Raw genomic sequence first — 22,346 nt, forward strand, 5'->3', positions numbered from 1 at the left:
ACTTTCATTATATGTAAAAACCAGTACATTCTTCAACATTTCTCCTTCTGTGTACCATCGAAAGAAAAAAGTCATACAGGCTTGGAATGACATGGGGGAGAAAATGACAGGATTTTTGGATGAGCTATTCCTTTAGATATTGATTTTCATTGATAGTACTGAGTTACAGCCATGCACCACATGATCGGAATCCATCTCCATGCCTCATTCATGACTTTGCAAGCTTTCTTTAAAGTGCCTTCTTTCTAAGATGAGTAATTCCACACAAAGTCAGTTCAGTCGGCTGCCCTTCAAAGGGTGGGGAAGTGCTTAACAGAAATCTTTTAAGAACTTATCATTTACCCTGAGTAGGGAGGGAGGAAAAGAAAGACACTCACACACACACGCACACACACACACACACACACACACACACACACACACACACACACACACACACACACACACACACACACACACACACACACACACACACGATCAAGGAATGTTCGGCTTGTTTTGCAGGAGTGAGGTAACTCATAAAAAAAAAGAAAAAAATCCCGACATCCCATCTGTGTGCAGGGCTGCACTTGGCATTGGCCCTGCAAAAGGACTCCCATGAAAAGCCACTTGAGCTGGGCTCCAATGAGCAGAGCTTGTAGCCGAACAATAGGTTGCTCGTCCCGAGGCCCGAAACCGAAGACGAGCCAGGGAAGCGGCCGCAGATAATGCCGTGCGTCACTGCGGCTTGAACGGCCTTTCACTCGCAAACCACGTACAGAATGGCTTCATTTGCTGGGCGAATTAATTTAATTAATTACTCTTGGTAGCAGCTGCACAAGTAGACACATCAGCACATCCCTGACTGTTTGATCAAGGTTATAACATCGAATTTTGGCAGCCTATTATTCATTGAACAGATACATTATTGGTGGCTATTGACTCAGCACTAAGTTTGAAGGTGGAACGCTGCCAGGACCACAATCCCTGCCAACTCCACCTGCCCGGGCCCCACTAAAGCCCTCGATGAGCCAGACGGAAGAAAGAGACATGTCACACAAACCTTAAAGGTCAAACTGGATAGCTTTCAGAGCAAATACAATAACAGTGTCTCCTCCTGCCTCCGGACCTTTAAGAATAAGCACAAATCCATGCCAAAACCTGCCCTACAAGCAGCATTTCAAACAGTAGCTCACAAACACAAGCATGACCACTGTCTTATATCACCATATGAGTCATTTTTTATCTGTTTAATTTGATTTATTTATAGTAATAATCATACTAATTTCATTTTATATAGAAAATATGTATATATATATATATATATATATAATATATATATATACATATTTTCTATATAAAATGAAATTAGTATGATTATTATAGGCTATTATATAGGCTATATATATAAATGCATATATACTGTATATATATATATATATATATATATATAGGAGTGCAGTTGTGTTTTAAAATGAGGAGGTCCTCAGTTTAAAAAAAAAATTTTATATATCAAATATTTATGCCCCTGTTACATGTTGTCACTTTTTCCTGATTAAATAAACATTATATAAAAAAGAGAGACCAGATACAATTATATTTTGCATATTTACACTATGTAATTAATTTTCTATTTAATACCAAGTATACATCTCATCAAGTTAGTGTTTTTATGCATTTTAACATTTAATAAAAAATCCAAAATAATAACTAAAGGCAGTAACAATTTAATACCTTGCCTTTGGCAAGCACCACTAACAATATATTTTATTTGTGAACTGATCTCAGTAAACACTGTTCACAGACATGAAGATGTACCTTTAATTTCCCCAGGCTGAATGCTCACTAAACAGTCATCATGTGTTCAGGCCATTTCAAGTTTGATTTTGACGTGACACAAAGCAGTGATATCTAAGTGGGTGAGTCGTTTATTTTTTAATTAGTCTTCCCATTAACGCCATCATTTTCTTCATTCAGACCAATTCGCGAACGTGCACGAAAACAAGAGGAGATATTTATCTCACGAACCAATCATATCCAATCCTAAACGATCATGTCCAATCATAGCATGATGGAGGCATTGCCTCCTCTCATGTGACTTTCCCCCATTCATTCTTAATTACTCCCCATCAAACCCAGTGCACGCGTCTGTTAAAAGTCAATGGGCTCAGGGGAGGCAAGAGAGATGCAGACTCTCGCTGTAACTTTACCTGCGAGTGTCGCTGTTGGACAGTGTTAAAATTATTTATTTAGTAATATTTGGTTGTTTTATGTTTGTAATATCGATAATTTTCTCATACAGTTTTTTTAAGGAGACACTGCCTCCCTTGCCTCCTCCTTGGAGGTAACACCCCTGATTTTTATATTATGTATTTATATACATATATATCCATTACTCCATGTTTCTTTGTCACTCCATGAGTAAATAAAGAGTAGCAGTCCTTTTTTTCCGTTGCTCACTAAGCCCTATGTCAGTACATCCGTAAATGAACACAATTATAGAGACACTGTATGGAAACATTCATTGGTTTGGTGTAGTGATTCACCAATATTCCAGCAACCAAAAATATTTGACCTGAATTTTTTGTTTTGTTTCAGAGGGCCAAAATCATTGAAACGGTTATGTTTAAAGGTCGGGTATGTGATTTTCTTACAGTGTTAGAAGCACTGAAATGAAAATTAAGCAATTTAATCATCTGTGGAACGGGCAGAACTCGAAAAACTCAAGCCAATCATTTCCAAGACCACCTAGAATCATTGGACAGAATTGGCGCTTAGCCACCTACCATCCAATAATCGCAATAAGCTTTGTTACTTTTCATATGAAAAAATATACTATATAAACTGCATTATGTGCAATTTAAATGTTTATATATACAACAAAAACTTTCGGCTAAAACTTTAATTTCGGTTCCAAGGTTTCTGTAAAAAAAATAATTTCAGTGCATCACTAGTTTGGTGTAATATACTGCTGGGTACTTATATTATGCTGGATTTGTGGTAACATATTGTACCAAATCAATGCCTTAAACGAATCATTTATTATTCACGGTCTCATTGTTCTGGATCCTTAAGTCAAGGGAACCAGAGATTTAAAAAAAAGTTAAGTAGGACAAAGTGATTAAACTTATAAAAATGATAACTTGGGTGTTCCAAATCTGCTGAGCTAATTCTGCAGGCACAGCTTTCATGCAGGGCTGCAAATAATATGGGGTGTAAATAATAAAATCAACAGTGTCAGTGCATGTTTTTTAATGGGCACATCCTATCATGCATAAGCATACTAAAAGAGCAGACCCACACAGAATTTCACAGAAAAGTCAGCAGATTTCCGCAGAATTGCCACACATGCCTCCCTAATTGTATTGTTTTGTCTAATCATTCTTTCAGCTACCAATAGAACTTTAATACTCTCAGCATCGTTTAACACATATTACCATATTCAAATCAATTCCACCAAATTCTGCAGATTCCGCCCAAAATGGGCACAGAAAATGCAATCTGAGCTGGCTAATGAGGAAATAAGACATACCTCTCGTAGTGTCTCCGTGTGCACGTGGCGGCGCTAGTGCTTCCCGGGTTGCCGCCCAGTTCATCATATACATTTTTCCACTGGCGTCGCGCTGTGATCTGCAATGGGAAGGGGGAGTCCATTATGAGAGACAAAGACGTTCATGTAATGGATGTGTGCATGGAGCAGAAATGAAATAAACACAGACATTAGCATTCCACTATTCATGCATTCAACATGTATGCTGGGCTTTCTTTATCGTTGAGTGATGAAAATAAGAAGGCCACTTGATGCATATTAAACAGATCCCTTAAGCTTTATATTATAAATGACACTGAGCGCATGATGTCCCATGCAAGGTCATTAGATATTGAGTTTTTGAATTGAAATTGATGTATGCGCACTCTTAACTAAAGAGAAAAAAAAGAAAACACGGTCCAGATTAACATAATTCACATACACAGCGATTCATATTCATGAGAGACCTTTAGTGCATTCAGTGTACGAGGGTTAAAAGATTTTTAATGGCCGTTTCCCTCAGCTAATGGCTGACTCTCTCAATAAAATGCATTCCGTGGAAAACCACATGCATCAAGTGCTGGGGAATTAATGCATGTGCAATTTAGTCGCCCGGGCCAATATATTCACCACAGACTTACAACATATTCTCAGAGTGTTCCAGAATACAGTGTGACCCGATGTCCACGGAGACCTAATCACTACAATCCATTCGATTGAAGAAACGCATTTTATTTCAATTAAAATATCGTTGACCATGAGCTGTACTTTCCTTCGGTAACTTGACTCGCTGAGTAGGGCATCTGCTGTCTCCTACGGCGTTTAATGAAGCGCTTGCAGTTTTGACAGCATGAGAACAGAATCGCCCCTATGGCCTCTGCTGCCTTCTCTAAACTCCCTCAGTCATAATAGCCCTTGACTGCTGTTTGTTTTCCCATCGCCATTGTGTACGAGGCAGGTTTCGGGTCTGGGGTACAGTTGCGGTATTAAACCTGTATTAAAGTACAGTTCAACCCCAGGAGAAGATCTTTTTGTGCAATATAAATGTTTCCAATGACATCATGACGACTCCTGCACAATGATTTTTATTACAGATGTCAGTTGCATTTAAAGCCAAGCATTCTGTGGCAAAGAGAATCCAGGCAGCCAAAGGACAAAAAAAATGACTGTTCGCTTAAAAAAAAGACAAAGAAAAAGCGAGAAGCCGTATCAATACATCGGATGAAAAGAGCAAAGGAGTGAGAAGTGACTTCCTGTCTGCTTTTAATCTAAATAACTTCAGAGTTGATGAATGAGTACAGAGCTGCTGAAAATATTGAATAGCTGGTCACATAGAAGGGACTTTAATGTTTTCACCATATTTTAGCAGAGCAGATGTCAGATAAGCTGCCAAGCGAATTCCCTTTATTGTGCAGTTCGCTTGTTGCACAATAATGGTCCCTTAAGAGCCTCAACATGGGTAGTGAACAGGCCCCAACCAATTTCCTCCACCGCAAAAGGGTTACACGTGTTTTCCACTTGTAGATTTTATAACAACTGCGAGCGCTCTGGCCAAATTTGGATGTGAGAGAGTTCCGCATCCAGGCCAGAGTCTAGTAAACACACATTACATGGCAGGCTGGAAAAAAACTAAACTCTTGATTATTTTTTTTTTTTTTTGGAATCTTTCAGAGCCAAAGGAAAAAGCGTGCTGCCAAAGGCACTGGATTTCAAACAAATTGTGTAAACACTCACCACCTCGTATCCTCCCAGTTTCTGAGCCGCTTGAAACATAGTCCAAAGGTTTACTGTAAGAAGGATAACAAGGATGACGATTAGTTCCACAGGAGAGCAGAAGGAAATGTTCGTATAGGCCGTATTCGGAATAGCATACTACTATACTATTCTTAGTATGGCATCAGCAGTGTACAGTGCGCATGGTAAGAGAATTTTCCCATACACGGAAAAACACCCGGATGTTCTACTATATGTAAAAATGTGCAGTATTCAGTATGCACTGATGTATCCCACAATGCAATGCAGTAAACTTTCAACTTGACGTTCCATTTCCAGTGTGGTCGTTGGACTGGAAGTAATTTTCTCTTTTTTACTCATTATTTGATCAGACTGCCCAACATTTTTACACTAAATTAAATTAAAAAGGGCAAAATATTGTTTCATTTTGTAGATGATAATTGGATGCCACTCACAGACAAAAATAATGAATCATGTGGCGTCTATGTAACATTACTGTATAATAGGCAGTTCAAGTCAAGTCAATTTTTTTTATATAACGCTTTTCACAATGCACAGTTTCAAAGCAGCTTTACAGAAAATCCTGATGTTAAGTCCATATTAGAGTCCAGAAATCCAGATTAGAGCTGGGCAATAACAATGATATAAACAATTAAGCTTTTGAGATTTGCCATTTAGTAATTTGCTGTATAGCTACATATAAAAATTGTATGCAGTATATATATAATAATGCCTACTTTTTCAATACCAACTTTTAAATAATAGTAGACTGCATATAAAGTGTATACTGTGCAGTATAAAGAAAACTTGAATAAAAAACTTGAAACGCTTGTCGACAATCCATTCCCTGTCATTTAATTTTCGTCACATGAATGCTAATGCTAGGCAGGGGCCCTCTTAGAGAGTGAGCGAGAATGAAAACTAAATAAATTTGTGTCAGTTTAATGAAGCAGAGCTGTGCCACATTTATGAATAAGGCACAGCAGAAATTAATGAGAGATTTTGCTGCTGGCGGACTAATCAATCAAGATTCAATCGCCGCGAACACAAAGCCACGGCATTCGTCAGAGTGAGAGCGGTGTTTTTCTGTCCTCATATGGGGCCATATTGATTTTTGCCTCCTCCCAATAGCTACTTCTGATGGACTGTCGTGTTACGGGGCGAGTTGTTTTTAAGTCAGCTGTATGACATTAAACTTATAGCCGAGAGCTGCTCTCTGGCACTTTGATACATCAGCAGAAGTACAAATTCTGCTAGGAATTTTTTTTTTTTGCAAAAAAAGAGCTTGTCACTGGGGGCAGTTCCCCTTAAAGGGACAACTTTGCATCGTTTATACCCCTAAATTCCAAATATTAGTATCTTAAAACCAATATAGGTTTATTTTCTTGGCTTGTCCCCACTGGCATTTCCTTTCTTTATGCGATTTTTGTCGTTGTTATGTCTCTCTATATATGTTTAGATTTTACACAGTTATCATACAGTAACCCTGTTACCTTTTTTTTTTTTGTCAACCCTGTTAAAATCAACTCTTGTTACCTTTCTGAAGGCATAATTATCTCCCAACATCTCTTAAAATGTATTAACGGGTTAGCTAATTTTCCAAAATGAAAATTCTGTCATTTAATCATCCTCATGTCATTCCAAACCAAATGATCTTCGTTCATCTTTGAAACATAAATTAAAGATATTTTTAATGAAACCTGACAGACTTCTGTCCATCAAGAACTTGCACACATCAAAAATTTCATAAAGAGATTATAAAATAACTGCATTTGAATCAAGCAGTTTAAAGTCTTATAAAGCGATTGTGTCTCTTTGGACAATTTAGGCTATTATTCATATAAGCATTGATCAACACATACATAGAGCGCATCAAATATGGTATGTGGAAGCTTAAAAGTGCTTGCTTGATGTGCGAAAACCAATTAATTTGTTCTTATATTTCATGTGCTCTGTGTATGTGCGTTGATCAGTGTTTATTAATGACAGATTTAACAGAAGAATAAGAGAAGTTTTGGGAGTGAACAATTCTTTTAATTCAGCTTGAGATGACACAAAGCTATATATATTAACACTTCAACACATTGTTTGTCAGATCTCAAACACTTTTAAGCCAGAAAATTGATGCCCGATTCACTGCTTTCATAGAAGTATGAATCACCCTCCACAAAAAAGTATGTGTCACAATATATGAGGGTAAAAAAAGGTTTATAGCCTAATGACGAGCATCTGTAGTGTGAGTAAGAACATGGCAGAGTACGTCTCTTCTGCTCTCCGGCTCACGCAGAGACTCCTACACTCATGTGTGCATCTTGACGTAGGTCAAATATGTCCCTATTTGATCATGGATAACAGCAAATGATCCTTCTATATAAAACTCAAATAATAGGCTTTCAGTCAGCCAACAGATTTATTCCATAACGTAATAAGGTGCCTTGCTGGCACCAAGATAATTGAAATGAAACCCCACAAATAGCGCTTTACCAGCTCGAAGTTATTTCCAATGGAGATTGGTGTTAGCATGTCGCTAAGCTAATGATGCAACACTCAAGCAGAGATAATATATAATACATAATACATCAGCCTGAGCTATTTTTAATGCGTATTTGCAGTATTCATTGATACTAAGTGATATTTCTCTTGACTCTATCTGCTACCTTAAATAATTTTTGTTCTTTTTCATTGAATGCGCAATGCATTCTGGGATTGCCTATTTTAGAAGTCAGGATAATTGTGTGTTTAAGGCAGCTGACTAGGTTTTGGAACAGAGCTATTATTTAGTGATATGAGTAGTCATGAATACATCGAGATGCAGGCTGGATGTGGCATGTGCATATTTCTATGCGGAAATGTAATGTTTTTGACTGACAACAGTGTTGAAAGTAAAGGGGAAAGATTATAAATAATAATATCTCTGCTGTCTGCATTTAAATAGTAACAGATTGCTTGCATACTTTATTCGAGTTGAGCGTTAAGCTACTTGTTTATTCACACTGTGTACTGCAGGTCAGAGCTGGATATGTTACATTAAAGCGATCCGCAGAGCTGCCTGGGAATAATTGTATATATATGTTTTTTCAAGTTGTGTTGACCTACTTTGCAACTTTGAAATATAAATCACAGTTTTTTTCTGTTTTGGGCCACTGCGAACACTGCAGGGTGTTTAGTGTGAACTGGAAGGACACATAATCTTAAAGACATTTTCTCACACCCTAAAGTCTTTCCAAACCATATTGTTTTTTTCTTCGATGACACAAAATCAGCATTATAAACAGCAAATGCCATCGGTTCTCGCATGCCACGTGACTGCAAATGAGATCTGAAAGCTTCGGTAAACAGCTTGACTGTATAAATCACCATCCATCTTGTATGCAAAATCAAGATATCCTTTTGTGTTTCACGAAAGAAAGAAGATCAGGTTTGGAATGACCCTTATGAGGCTAAGATGACAGAATGAGCTTTTTTTTCTTTTCTTTTTTTGGAAACAGATACTTCCAGCATTCTTGACTTTTTGAAATAGCATCAATTTCCCCCTTGAACAAGTGACCGTAAATGGCACACACATTTTTTTCAATTTGGCTCTGAGGTTGATGATAAAACTAGCACTTGAGATCTTCAGAGCTCTGGTTAAGAATCTGTACTCACTCTGTTTGAAGCCCAGGTACGGTATCCTCTCGATGGGAGTTTTCCTCTCTTTCATGTACTTATACAGTGCCACCAGGAAGGCCTGCTCATCTGTCCGGCACTCCTCACCTCCTTCAACCTTTGGCTTGTCCTCGGACGGCACTTTTTTCCAACTGCTGCCACTGTTGTTTCTGGGCTTGGGCAGTCCTGATTTTGTGTCCACCTTCATCTAAACATCACATAGCAAAAATAAATAGTTAAGAATATTAAAAAGGAAGCTTGGTCTGTCTAGGTGGATAACATCAGATCTACTTCAGACCTGCATTAAAATAAATATAAAAAGATAATACATCTTTTAATGTACATCGGTGGCTCTCAGAGTTTTATTAGTGATTGAATCAGTGATTTTGAATTAATCTTTTTTTTTTTTGCTTCATCATTAGAAAAAATAATAATTTTCTTAATCAGTATTAGGCTACTGTCTTGTTGTTTTGTCCAGTAACATTATGAACAAATTCTTAAAACAGGATAAGTTGTCATCACTTATTTATTGTTTTTGCTAACACCACTAATTATTGTTAGATTTATGCTTAACAATTTGCCACTGGGGTCAAAATGAATAAACTTAATTCAAGATTTTGATTTACACTGCCGTTTGGGGTCGGTAAGATTTTTCTCTTATGTTTACCAAGGCTGTATTTTTTTTTATCACAGTAAAACAGTAATATTACTACAATACACACACACACATAATGTGTGTGTGTGTGTGTAATTTATTCCTTTGATGACGTAGATGAAAAGAATAATTTCTTCTTTTGAGTAATGCTGAAAACAATTGTGCTGATAAATATTTGAATACGTGATAAAGAAATTTCATTTCTCTTGATAAATAGAACATTTATTTGATAGAGAAATCTTTTGTAACAATACAAGTCTTTACTGTAAATTTTGATCAATTCAATGCGTTCTTCCTGAATAAAATTATTATAAAAAAAAAAAACACCTTCAAATGGCACTAAAAACAAGCCAAAATACAGATCAAAGTGATTTTTCCCCCCTCCTCAAATTGTTAAAAAAAACCCCATCAGAACCTGTGACTAACTGAGAACCACTGGTTTGCATACTGATTGTTTTCAGTTCTGTAAGAAATGCTGTGCATTTTCTAAATACCACAACGGACTTTCAAACTCTTGAAATAGCTGTTCTGACCCAGGAATGAGTGTCTGAGAACTGTTCTGGAGTCAGTTTTACAGTGTCAGGCCTCACCATGCTGTCACATACTACAGTCATCGCTGGCCCACACACGTCTGTTTAACCATCTGTTCCCGGTAATCAAGAGCATTTATTTTCCAAAAGGAGTTATCAAGGCCAGAGGAATATGTGAACGAATACAACAAAGTCAAAGAATGAAAAGCTGAAGCATTAGGTTATGTTGCCATGAATTAAACACTCCCTGCAAGCAAGTAACATGGGATTTTGATGTATATGTGTGCATGTTCTCTATCATATGAGAGCTATTACAGAACAAAACCCTTTGTTTTTAATTACTATTTATTTATATTACTGAGGCCAAATTACTCTGCTTGAAATAGTTTTTTTTTTTTTTTGCACGCTAAATATTTACACCCCAGGGTAATCCTGGGTCAAGTCAAATTTATTTTTTATAGCATTTTTCACAATACATATTGTTTCAAAGCAGCTTTACAGGAGAAAATCTTGGTGTTAATGTTTATAATATCATCATGCCTTAATATTTTCATTTATAATATCTTAATATCTTCATGCCATTTAGCAGATTAGAGCTGGGCAATAATATAGTTCACATTTTGCCACGATAAAAGCGATCAAGCAGTAAGAGATATGCTATGTGAACTATATGTATGGAGATAAAGTTGGACATACTTATATATCCAACTTTATATAAAGAGCTGTGCGATAATACAGTTTACATTTTGCAATGATGTAAACAATCATGCAGATGAGCTATAGAGCAACATTAGATCACATCTTAAAAAAACAGAGTCAGGGCCGGTTTAGATCACTGCATGTTTTTAAGGTTTTCAACAAAGCTGGAGTGAATTAGCTGCTGTTTTGCTGAACAAATATTCATCCAGATGAGGAAGACCATAAAACACTGCCCTCATGCTGGCAGGAGAATGGACAGGAAATGACATGCAAGGGCAAAGGTTGATAAAATAACAAGAAGAAAAACAATTGTAGCCCATTAGTCAAACATGGGAATCTGAAGTAACAGTAACACTAAATGCCAAACAACAGGAAAAGGAGGGAAGTACTTCAGATTGATGGATTGAAACTGAGACTGAGCTAATCATATCTAAAAACTAACTAACTAACTAAAAAGAAAAAAAGACTGTACTAAAAAAAAACTCAAAAAGGTTTTTTTTTTGCATTGAAAGACATGCAGAAAATGAAGGATGCCGTATATTTCTGTGACCAGTGTACTGAACAATACCACTGCTCATGTGTTGAAATTATCTGCATCTGCACTGAATGATATTAGAAGCTAAAAATATTAAGGCTTGTTTATTTTTTTACCTTTATTATTATTTTATGTATTTTATATTTTATTTTTCATTTTCAAAATTATCCTGCTTTTTATGGTATAGTATATTAAAGTATATTACTTTAATTTTGTATTCATTTTACCTAATTTTCTACTTTATTTAATAAGTATTATATACTATCAATTTATCTAAAACTGGATTAGGGTTTAGGATTTCTTTTTTTTAAATATTTGGATCACAATATATATATATATATATATATATATATATATATAATCTCATTCACTTTAGTCACAGTTGGCCAAGTCAAAGTCTGGACTTGAATCCTATCGAACAAATTTGGGATTTAGTGGGGGATTTTCTTTTCAACGATAGATCTTTGGGAACAACTAGAAACTATTTGTAAGTCGATACCAACAGAGACTGTGGAAACATATTGTACATAAAAACAATGCCAGCAAGAATGCAAGCTGTTATCAAGGCAAAATATTACGTTTTTTGGTTATTATGTGTGAAAAGACTATTTAGTTATTTCAGTTTGTTATTTGCCTAATAAATGCCAATAATTATTTTAGTTTTAAACAAGTTTTTGACAGATTCCTAAAATATTTGTGTTTTCTCTTTATTATGACAGATGGTCTAATAAATTTGTTAAGCACTGTATTTAAAATACTAGCCATTGTATGGTTTGCTGAAATGGCCAGTGTCTTCTGATTTCTTTGATATTTTCTACACAAACATTCCCAGAAACCGCTGTGCATGATGCTCAGACTTCTTCTGCAAAGTGGACCAGACCTTGTGCTGATAGTTGAAAGTTTGGCATTCGGGGAGCCTAGATATTAGTCATAATATGAAAATAATTATCTTCACAATTTCAATACCTTGAAAAGAGACTTGCCCTCCACGCCGTTGGGCTCCTTGGCAATACCGCTCTGCCCCTGCGAGTCTCGCCGCTGGGAGATGGAGAGCTTCTTCTTCCGGGGCCGGCCCTTCAGGTTGGGAGCTGTGGACAGCAGAAGACCAGTTAGAGCCGCCACTGACAGCCATATGCACCCACAGCCCATAAAGACCCCTGACATCTGCTCACTGCACTATAGCACAAATAGGGAAACATGACAATGGATAAGCCATGTCTGTGGTGGACACACATAAACTACAGCCAACATTGTTCCACCAATTGGTTGCTTGACAAGTGATCCCTGGAGTCATTCCAGTGACTTACATTGCTTTAAATTATATTTCATCCTCCTTCATTCTGGATATTTTTACACATTAAATGACACTCAGAACTTAATTATCCTGAGACAAGGTCAAAATGCTCTCCATCACTGTTACAGGCATTCTTGGTCATCAGTTCCAAATCATTTTCATTATTATATCGGCCTCCAAGCAGGAATGTTAGATAATACACATGGCAATGGTAAAGCAATTCACGGAATGACAGGATGTGTCAACAAGCGGAAAACTCAAACAAAGCCTGAAGGGCAAATGAATAAAATCCCTAATACGTCGTCATCACAGCTCAAAATAACAGCGGAAATTGAGGAGGTGGGTGCAACCGGGTCAGCCTTAAAGGACTAGAATGAATATTCTGTCATTATTTGAAAAAAATTCACTCACTCATGTTGTTTCACATATTCCCTAATAATTCAACTTTCTGTTTGACATGGCACAACTTACCCCTATGGGGCATGTGCCACTTCACCACTTCACTTCCCTTGATCTCCAGGAACAGGGGGAATTCCAAAGGCCTCTCAGGGGGCACTTCGGGAAGGGGACGCCATTTGTAGGGACGTTCCAAACGAAAGTGAACAACTGAATCCCTTCACAAAGGGCCCTTCCACAAGTCCGTTAGTGAAGGGAACATGCGATGGTCACTGCAAGGAAGCTATTTATTCGTTTATGGTCATGTGACCCAGGATGGCGAATCCTCACGATTCATTTCATGATGTGCCGTGCTCCCTACTTCAAGAGCTCTGCCCTTCGGAGTAAGTAGGGCATAGGGATGCTCACTTCCGATTGGTTTTTGCCCAGGATTTGGCACCACTGCTTTAAGGCATAACCAACTCTGTTTACGTTAATACTCACCAAAACGGTCCTTTATACATCATTTTGAGCGCGTTTGACCATTTAAGAGCATCCGTTTAACCATATATGCACAGAAAACCGTCTGACAGACAGCGTGCAAGGAACTCATTACGTTTCTTTCGCAACTTCACTCTTAAAAATAAACGTTCCAAAATGGGGTTTTGGCAGCGACGCCATAGAAGAACCATTTTTGGTTCCCCAAAGAACCTTTTAGTGAATAGTTCTTCAAAGGACCATTTTCTTAGTGTGAAGAACATTTTAATAATGAAAATAACCCGTTTTCCACTATAAAGAACCTTTTGTGCAATGGAAAGGTTCCATGGATGTTAAAGTTTCTTCAGTCTTTAATAAAAAACCTTCATTTTAAAAAATGTATTGAGCTTGAATGGTTTAAATCGCTTGAATGTTTAAACTGGCAAGGCTGAAAAATGCTTGCAAAAACAGTCACATATGATATGCATAACCAAGTGTAACTCTACCGGGTTGACAAATTTCTACCTGCTGATCAAGTCATCTGTTATATCGCCCACCCCTAGTGATGACCGAGTGAACAGTCTTTCGGGCCAGAGAAAAATCAAATGTTTCACATTTCCAGAAGTTTCTAAAAGCCCATTGTGCACCTGATGAATGCCATCGAAGCATCACCAGCATCCAGCTGCAAAATGACAACCACAAGCAAGAGTTCAAACTCCGAGCAACGAGAGGCAGGAGGAGCTTTTGACACCAGGACAGGTGCTCTCGAGCGCAGGTTCAGTGCGGTCAGCTGGCACTGCATTCCATGTGCGCTGATGATTAAATCATTGTCAAGGTTACACGAGGCCCAACGCTGCGGCCACAACACTACACTTGATATTCCAACAAAGCTCAGACTGGCAACATGATCTGTTCTGGGAAAAGAAAAGAAAGCATTACCTAATCAGCTGGAGAAGAGCTTATTTTATTTTATTTTTGGGTTCTTTTCTCAACACGCCGCCTTTTTTCATCAAATTTGGCGCATGCAGCATTGGGGTCAGAGAAACGGCGCATCAAATGAGTCCATTTGTTCATAAATAAACATTTATGTAAGAAGCCTTTTTGTCACCTTGGCAACAGGCAGGTTGTTTACTTGGCTGCTGTGGCCATGACAAACACATTTGCGCAGGCATCCGTGGGCTCGGCAAAGGAACGGCTTACGTTTATTGAGGAAATGAGGCCGCTTCTCTCTTAAATGTCACTTTTCCTTTGTTCCTTAGACTAATTCACTCTGCATTCGTATTTGCCAATTCTTTCCCTTTTAGCTTCCACCCCACATCACAATCATTTGAATTCCAGCCATGTGAGTAATGTATTACTCATGATTGCTGGAGTACATTAGCTCCTTTACTTCACGCTTGCTATCCCGCGTTGAGCTCTCCAATATGAGCACTCCATTCCCCTTTTTTAGACTTTCATGATATAAATAACAATTTATTGGTTTATTTAATGTTTAATATAAACATTAGAGTTAAAAAATGTGGGGTCAGTGAGATTTTGTTAATGTTTTTGAAAGAAGTCTCTTATGCTCACCAAGGTTGAATTTATGTGATAAAAAATAAGCAAAAACAGTAATGTTTAAACGGTATTATTACATGTTTTATATAACCGCTTTCTATTTTATTATGTTTTAAAATGTAATTTATTTCTGTGATGACAAAGCTGAATTTTCATCACATGATCCTTGCAAAATCAATATAATATGCTGATTTCATGCTCAGGATTATGCTGTCTTCCATAATTTGATAATCAAATTGAAAAGCAATAAATTACATGAATTATTTATTGTATCAGCTACACAAAATTATATGATCACTATATTTTTACAACTTTTCAACTTTCAACTTTTTTTATAATATATACAAGATTCAACAATTTTTTTTTAAGTTAGTTTAATATAATTTAAGTTTAAATGACTTGCAGAACCAAGTTGATTGTACTTAATTTAAGGCAGCAACTGAACTTAAGATAGGTGGAATTTTTTTACAGTGTACTAATAAAGCCGCATTTCCACCGAAATTACTGGGAACAATTTGTCACAGGAACTTTTTCCCCCAGACCTGTTTCTGTCTGCGTTTCCACCGAAAGCGATTTGAAGATTAGGCAAATTAGTCCAGTAACGCAGGACTGCGTTAACTCTTACGGCACACACCGCAACAGACTTTTAAAAATGGTGGTTGAAATAAAATGCTGCGTGAACTCAACCAATCAGCATGTTCAGCGCCCAAGTCCAAAGTTCCCGAACTTTTGAAAAAGTACTACCTCGCGAACAGGGACTTTCTGAGAGGGAAATCTTTACCCAGAACTTCATTTAGACACTGGTACCTGCGGTCGAAACACAGAGTACCACTCCAAAGTCCCTAGTTCCTGGGGAAAGTTCCTGCGGTGGAAACGCGGCCTAAGAGTGTAATACTCGCATCTGAGTCAAAATACACATCTGAGAATTATATGTTTGTATTATATGCATTTTGTTTTGTAAACGAGGCACAGTGTAATGGAGAGTTCGCAAAGAAACTTTTGTTGACAGATGAAGCAGCAACTTTCTTTTTTGACCATTTTTTCAAAATCACTTGAAATCCTATTCGTAACCCACTTACAGCCACTGAGTTAGAAGCACTGAAATGAAAATTAAACAATTTAATCATCTGTGGAACGGGCAGGACTCAAACTCCAGCCAATAATTTCCAAGACCACCTACAATCATTGGACAGTCAGTGTGTCAATCAAACGGTCGTACCATTCCCCCCTCCCCCTCGTGCGCGTGTCCCCTTAGTGCTCAAAGCTCGTGACCCAGTCACAGTAAGTGCAAGTCGCCCCGGTACAGAGAGAGAGAGAGAGAGAGTAAGTGCAATCTCGCGCATCTGAGTTTTGGAGATGCATGATTGCGCGAATGGGTGGAGTCAGGGCCAGCGTTGGAGGAAAGAAGGTAGGACCTTTTGAGTTGTGTATTTTCAAAATCTGCAGGCCGTTTTGCAAATCCCATACCCTACCTTTAAGACAAATAATTTATATGGGTAATGTTTTCAAAACACTTACTCGAGTGCAATAGCGAGTGAGCATTGAAACTGTTTCCTAGCCAATCATAACAATGGCCGTTTACTGACAAGGAGCCGCCCCTTTTAAAAACGGATCATTTCAGACAGAGAATCTGTCCCTCTGAATGAGGGTTGAAAATAATCATTTTTCCACATACCGGTATATATGTTTTTGTGCAATTTTTTTTATTAACATTATAAGTGAACTTCAAGGAACATATTAAAATAATAATAAAAGAAAAATCCATGTCATGACCGCTTTAAATCCATTCCACAGAATTCCATGGATTTCCCTCTCAAATTCCTGATTCCTGAGCCTGCTGATGAGACAAAACAACTGTGGTTGGTCTCTCTCTCTCTCTCTCTCTCTCTCTCTCTCTCTCTCCCTTATTCTAGCACACAATATGGGGACAAGATTGGCAGATATATCAGCCTGGCCTAAGAATCTGCCAATATCTGGCCAGTGTGAGATAACTGGCTGTTAGGTGTTCCTACTTAGCCAGAAGAAGAATGCTAGAATTTGTAGTTAGAATATATATATATATATATATATATATATATATATATATATATATATATATATATATATATTCTAGGGTTATATACAACAGCTTTGTCAATGAGTATATTTCCATGTGACCGTACACCATTTACGTTAAATAAGCCAAAGTGTAATATTATCCAAATGGTTTTAAATACACAAATAATGCATAAATTGTGTCACTGTCCTGTAAACCAAAGCTCCAATTATCCAAAGGAGCAGCAGACCTTTTCTTAATATGTCTTCTTTTCTTGTATCCCCCTAAACTGACGGCTCCCGTTGTCACAAACATCAAAAGCTCATTACAGCAACTCAGTTGCTTTTGTTTCCAGTAATCTCTGCACTTTCCCTCTGTGGATTTTAACAGGTCATTTACCCTGGTGCTGGGGGCTGAAGGGTGGCCAGAGCTTTGAAGCCGAGCTGGGCTTCTCTACCTTCTTCCAAAGTCATTACAGAGCACTATGGGGTCTCTCGCAGATCAAATATCTGCTTGTGCATTCCTGTGGTCATGCTTTTTCCTTTGAGCAAATACGTTTGAAGCATATCTGTGGATTCTCCAGAGTTTTGACCTGAAACATTTGCGGTGGATGGAAGTTTCAGAGGAAGCCAAATTAAATGAACTGAATCTGAGTCTCAATCAAAGACACACACACACACACACACACACACACACACACACACACACACACACACACACACACACACACACACACACACACAAGAGAGAACAGTGTGGGAAAATATTCGCCCTAACATTCCATGGCTCAAATCATTGTACAGTACATTTAAAACTACCATAAAAAAATAAAAATAAAATAAAAACTCCCCTCTTAACCTAATAATATTAAATTATATTATTGCATTACTTGCTATTTTCAAGCATTTTATTGGATGGAAAAAATTTGCATCCAAAAAATTTATTTGGATGGAAAATTATTCATCGTGAATAAACTAATGAAGTTTTGATTCAGAAAATTCATATTTACATATTTCTAAGAAAAAAAAATCTTTGGGTCATGTAAAGAAAGTAAATAAGGTCAATTTTGATATGCTATCTTTACAAATACAAAACAGCAAGGATTATCCAGTCACATGACTAATTAGTATTTTACAGTTTTGAATTGACTTGTGTTCATCAGGGTTATTAGTTAACTAAAACTAAAACCATAAAAAACGTTACTTAAAATAGAATGCAAAAAATATATTTTATTTTAGCTAGTTGACAAGGCAATATTTCTCATGTAAATTTAGTTTAACTTGATGTACTAAAATAACTAAAACTCAAATAAAATTAATAAAAACTATTTAGACATGTAGAAATAAACATGAATTAAAATGACAAAACACAACAAAAGGACTAAACTTTAACTAATAATAAGCTGGAAATGGGGGAAAAAAATTCAAAATATTAATGAAAACTATAATATTATCTCAATGGTCCTAAAAGAACACTGGTGTTCACTGAGTTGAAAGTATCTGAGTGATGTTGCACTCAGCTGAAAGGTCACGCTCACCACATGACCTGTGTGTTCTGGCACACGTCCACCTGATAAACTCTGCTGCTACGAGACTCATGCTTTAATATGCAGGAAGACGGAGGGGCTGTATGCCAACTTCTGCCAGTCTCATCCCACCCATGTTTTCATCATCATCCAACTGCAGTTCCATTCATAACACCAGCCAGGTAAATGGATTATATGAGCACATATCTGATAGACACATTCATATCAATAATCCAGAGCTCAGAGTAACAGATCTGTTAAACAGAAAGTGTCCACTTGTTTTCTCCTCGCCCCTCTCTCATGCCCCGGTCAAAAATACAATGGTTTCACAGCTTTACAATCCCTTTTCTGCTGGTCATTTTATGGCTGATAATGAATAAATGGCCAAAATTTAAATTCAATACTACAGTATTTATTTAGAGCTTGACTGATATGGATTTTTTTTGATAGCTGAAACAATATTTTAGAGAGCAAGGTGACCAATGGCCGATATAAAGCTGATACATATTAAAATTAAATAACAATTGCTGGAATTAAATTTAGATGTATTAAATAAGAAATAACTAATTGTAAAAATCAATTAATATGTAAAAAAAAAAAAAAAAAAATTAATGCTTTAGCAACTTCTTGATTCTATAATCCTATTACAGTATTTTTCACAAATAAATAAATAGTTACATAAATAAGAAGGAAGTAAACACTGTAACCAACAGTGCACTCAGTAATCTGGTAAATTTCGCACTGGGAATTATTCTCAAATAAAGAGCACGTAACGCTGATTTTACATACAGTACACATTGACATGTGACATTAATATAACATAGCAGCAAACTGGATATAACAATAGCATAGTCCGATATTAAAGATTTAAAGATAACGCCCGCATCTGCATTCAGGTGATGGCATTTTTAGCGCTGTCAAAATAAAAGTCCCGTTGCTGTCAAAATAAATGCTGCTTTTGACATTTCTCGCCCAACGAAAAAACATATCAGCCAATGCCGATAATATAAAAATGGCAGATATCAGTAAAAACGAATCAATTAAATACTACTAATTAATTCAGGCATATCCAATACGCTGATAACTATGACAAAAAACAAACAAACTCTACAATATTGGCCAATAGTGGATACCGATATATTGCGAATCTCAATAGCAGTTTTTGGGCCAATCACTTGAGTCTTATGGGTTGCATTTTTTGGAAACCTGTTTGAAACAATTATTTGTAGCCTATTTTTAATCTTGGACACCTGAGCTTTCAACTTTTCTCAAAAAGAAAATGAATGACTTGTGATCATTTTGTCGCAGTAAACCGAGTGAAGTGTGAAGACCTTTTTTTCCCCTCTCTCGTGGCCTGATAGAGTTCCTCTGCTCGGTGTGATTTAATACAGCGCTATACAGCAGATGGCACTGTGAGGTGCAGAATGAGCAAAACATACACGATGAATAAATGATATCGCCCTCATTAAATAATGCTGCGCGCTCCCAAATCCCCCACCGAAGCAGCAACACTTCTATCTTTTAATCGCTGATAGTGTTGAGCACAAGTCTCTGAATCAGCAGCAGCAGTGCGACTTCTGCGAGGCAAACAGATTGGACCAAACAATGAGTCAATGTCACTGCGCGTCCCCTCACGGGGGGGAATGCGGCGTGAGCGCGTACATGACGCACACACACCAAGGTCAGATGCTAATTCAAGAGAGAGCAAGTGGTACAGTCACAGCACATCACTGAAAGCTGCGCGTATGCCGGAGGACTCTGCATACGGTGTGTTTGTTATTTATTTATCTGGCCGCTTGTGCTGGAGTGTGTGGTGTTATGTCATGTGCGGTTGTGGGAGAATGCTGCATCAGCTTGATCCCTCAACAACACACACTCCAGATCCAAATCCCTCTCATATGTTATTCATCTCACAATCCTCCCAACTTCACAATGAACTTTGCTAAAGTCGCTATATGACACTCCCTATGTATATATGGCTTGGGTCCCTTTAATGATTTTTTTATTATTATTCTTTTGCAGGTGACAATCTAATCCAACTTTGATTGGTTAGAAAAGCCACTGTTCAACATGTTGCATGATTTGAGGTATTATTCATGTTTATACAACAAATGGTGTTGGACTACTTACACATTACAGTTAAAGCCGCCTTTGGCTAAGCCACACCCTAGAATGTAGATTGACCAATCACAGTGCAGCCAAGAACGAGGTCCCACAAAGGTCCGACACTTTTTCACAGCGCTCCATTGACTTTAACACTCATAGTTTTGGTCTCGGCAGGCTATTACCGTCGTAGTTTTATCAAAAATATGGTTAAACGTTGTGCCTGGGGCATTTGTAACACAGATAGGCGTTTCCCAGAGAGGTTGGAGGGGGGTGTGCGTTTTTTTCCCTTCCCAAAACCAAAGTCAAATCCTGACAAGTGTCGTCTAGCACGCTGCTAATACAACGTTATACTCGCGTAGTCCGTTTGCTTTGTAATAACGATTATAGAAGTGAATAGAGACCTAACCAGCTTTGCATGAACAGTGTTGCTCCTTGATATTGTTAGTCCCAGACTCCCAGCCTCCGTCTCGATTAGTAGGATATGCGGTGGGTCATTTATTGACTGTGTCCGGTATGCTTTTGCCTCTATTTGGATGCCGTGTTGTTCCTTGCGTTTCACCTGTATGTCGTAAATATAGCCTTCGAACGTATATTGCAGCCCCTTTTGCCTACTTCTATCGGACACTTTATTTGCTGCTTTATAAAAGTTTGATAAAAATTTCAGCAGGAAGAGCTGTCACAGCATAAGCCATGTTGATTTAGGGCGAATTAGGTAACACTTTACAATAAGGTTTCATTTGTTAAAATGAGTTGATGCATTAGTTAACATATACTATTAGCAATATGTTCAGTAAAAATGTATTTTACAGTGTCCTCGTTACACGTTACATGTAGTTTCTATAGTAATAACTGTAAATTATGCATAATTACATGCGACTAACCCTAAACCAAACTCGGTAACACTTTATTTTAAGGTGACGTAGTTACATGTTACTATTATGTACTTAAAATAGTACATATAGTATTGCCCCAATATTGCCCCATACTGATGAAAAAACCTTTAATATCACCCACTAATCAATTGGTATTGATGTGTTGTGACTATTTAATAGAGTTGTAGCACATAGTAATGGAGCTTGCCTTAGAAAACACCAACAACAAGATAGCGATGTAACCACAATGATAAAATAAAAGACGACTAATCTAATATAACTTGATCTAGCTCTTTTGCTCTGCTTCTGTACAGTAAGTTCTTAGCAGCATTAATCTGCTCTTCTACTTTTATTCTGACTCAATATGCTAATATGCTGCCTCATCTTCTGTTATGAACATCTGACTAACAGCCATTTGATCTCTGCCTAAAAATAATCCAACGTTATTTTGCTTCCCTCTCTCTCTCTCTTTCATTTTGTCTACACATTCCTGTCAATCCTTTCTGTCAGCTTGACTTCTTTTCTTTTTTTTATAGGTAAAATCATAATGTGGCATAATTAAATGATAAAAACTCTTTTGAGAGCAGACTGTGTTATTAAAACGATTAGATGTAAGAATATCGCCAGCACTGGAGATTTGTGATGAATTATTTATATACATCATGCAGGAGTCATCTCATTGACAGCCAGTTGCCCTCTGGTGTTACTGTGAGGTATTACTCACACCAGGACAATAGTGACCTCACACACACACACACACCAAACCTACTCATCACAGAAAACCTACAGCATTTTTACA

General features: G+C 37.3%; 1 protein-coding gene across 1 annotated transcript in view; it reads right to left on the bottom strand.

Moving 5' to 3' along the window:
• arid5b (AT-rich interaction domain 5B) overlaps positions 1–22,346 on the bottom strand; it is a 119,704-nt gene that overhangs the window by 23,673 nt on the left and 73,685 nt on the right. The window contains exons 5-8 of the mRNA XM_056245875.1: positions 12,273–12,394; positions 8,888–9,095; positions 5,243–5,295; positions 3,512–3,609 (exon numbers count right to left, since the gene is read on the bottom strand). Of these exons, the coding sequence (XP_056101850.1) occupies positions 3,512–3,609; positions 5,243–5,295; positions 8,888–9,095; positions 12,273–12,394 (481 nt within the window). The remainder of the gene's footprint in view (positions 1–3,511; positions 3,610–5,242; positions 5,296–8,887; positions 9,096–12,272; positions 12,395–22,346) is intronic.

This window comes from Rhinichthys klamathensis, unplaced genomic scaffold (assembly GCF_029890125.1).
Source record: "Rhinichthys klamathensis goyatoka isolate OS25496 unplaced genomic scaffold, OSU_Roscu_1.1 h1tg000035l_1, whole genome shotgun sequence".
Taxonomy (NCBI): Eukaryota; Metazoa; Chordata; class Actinopteri; order Cypriniformes; family Leuciscidae; genus Rhinichthys; species Rhinichthys klamathensis.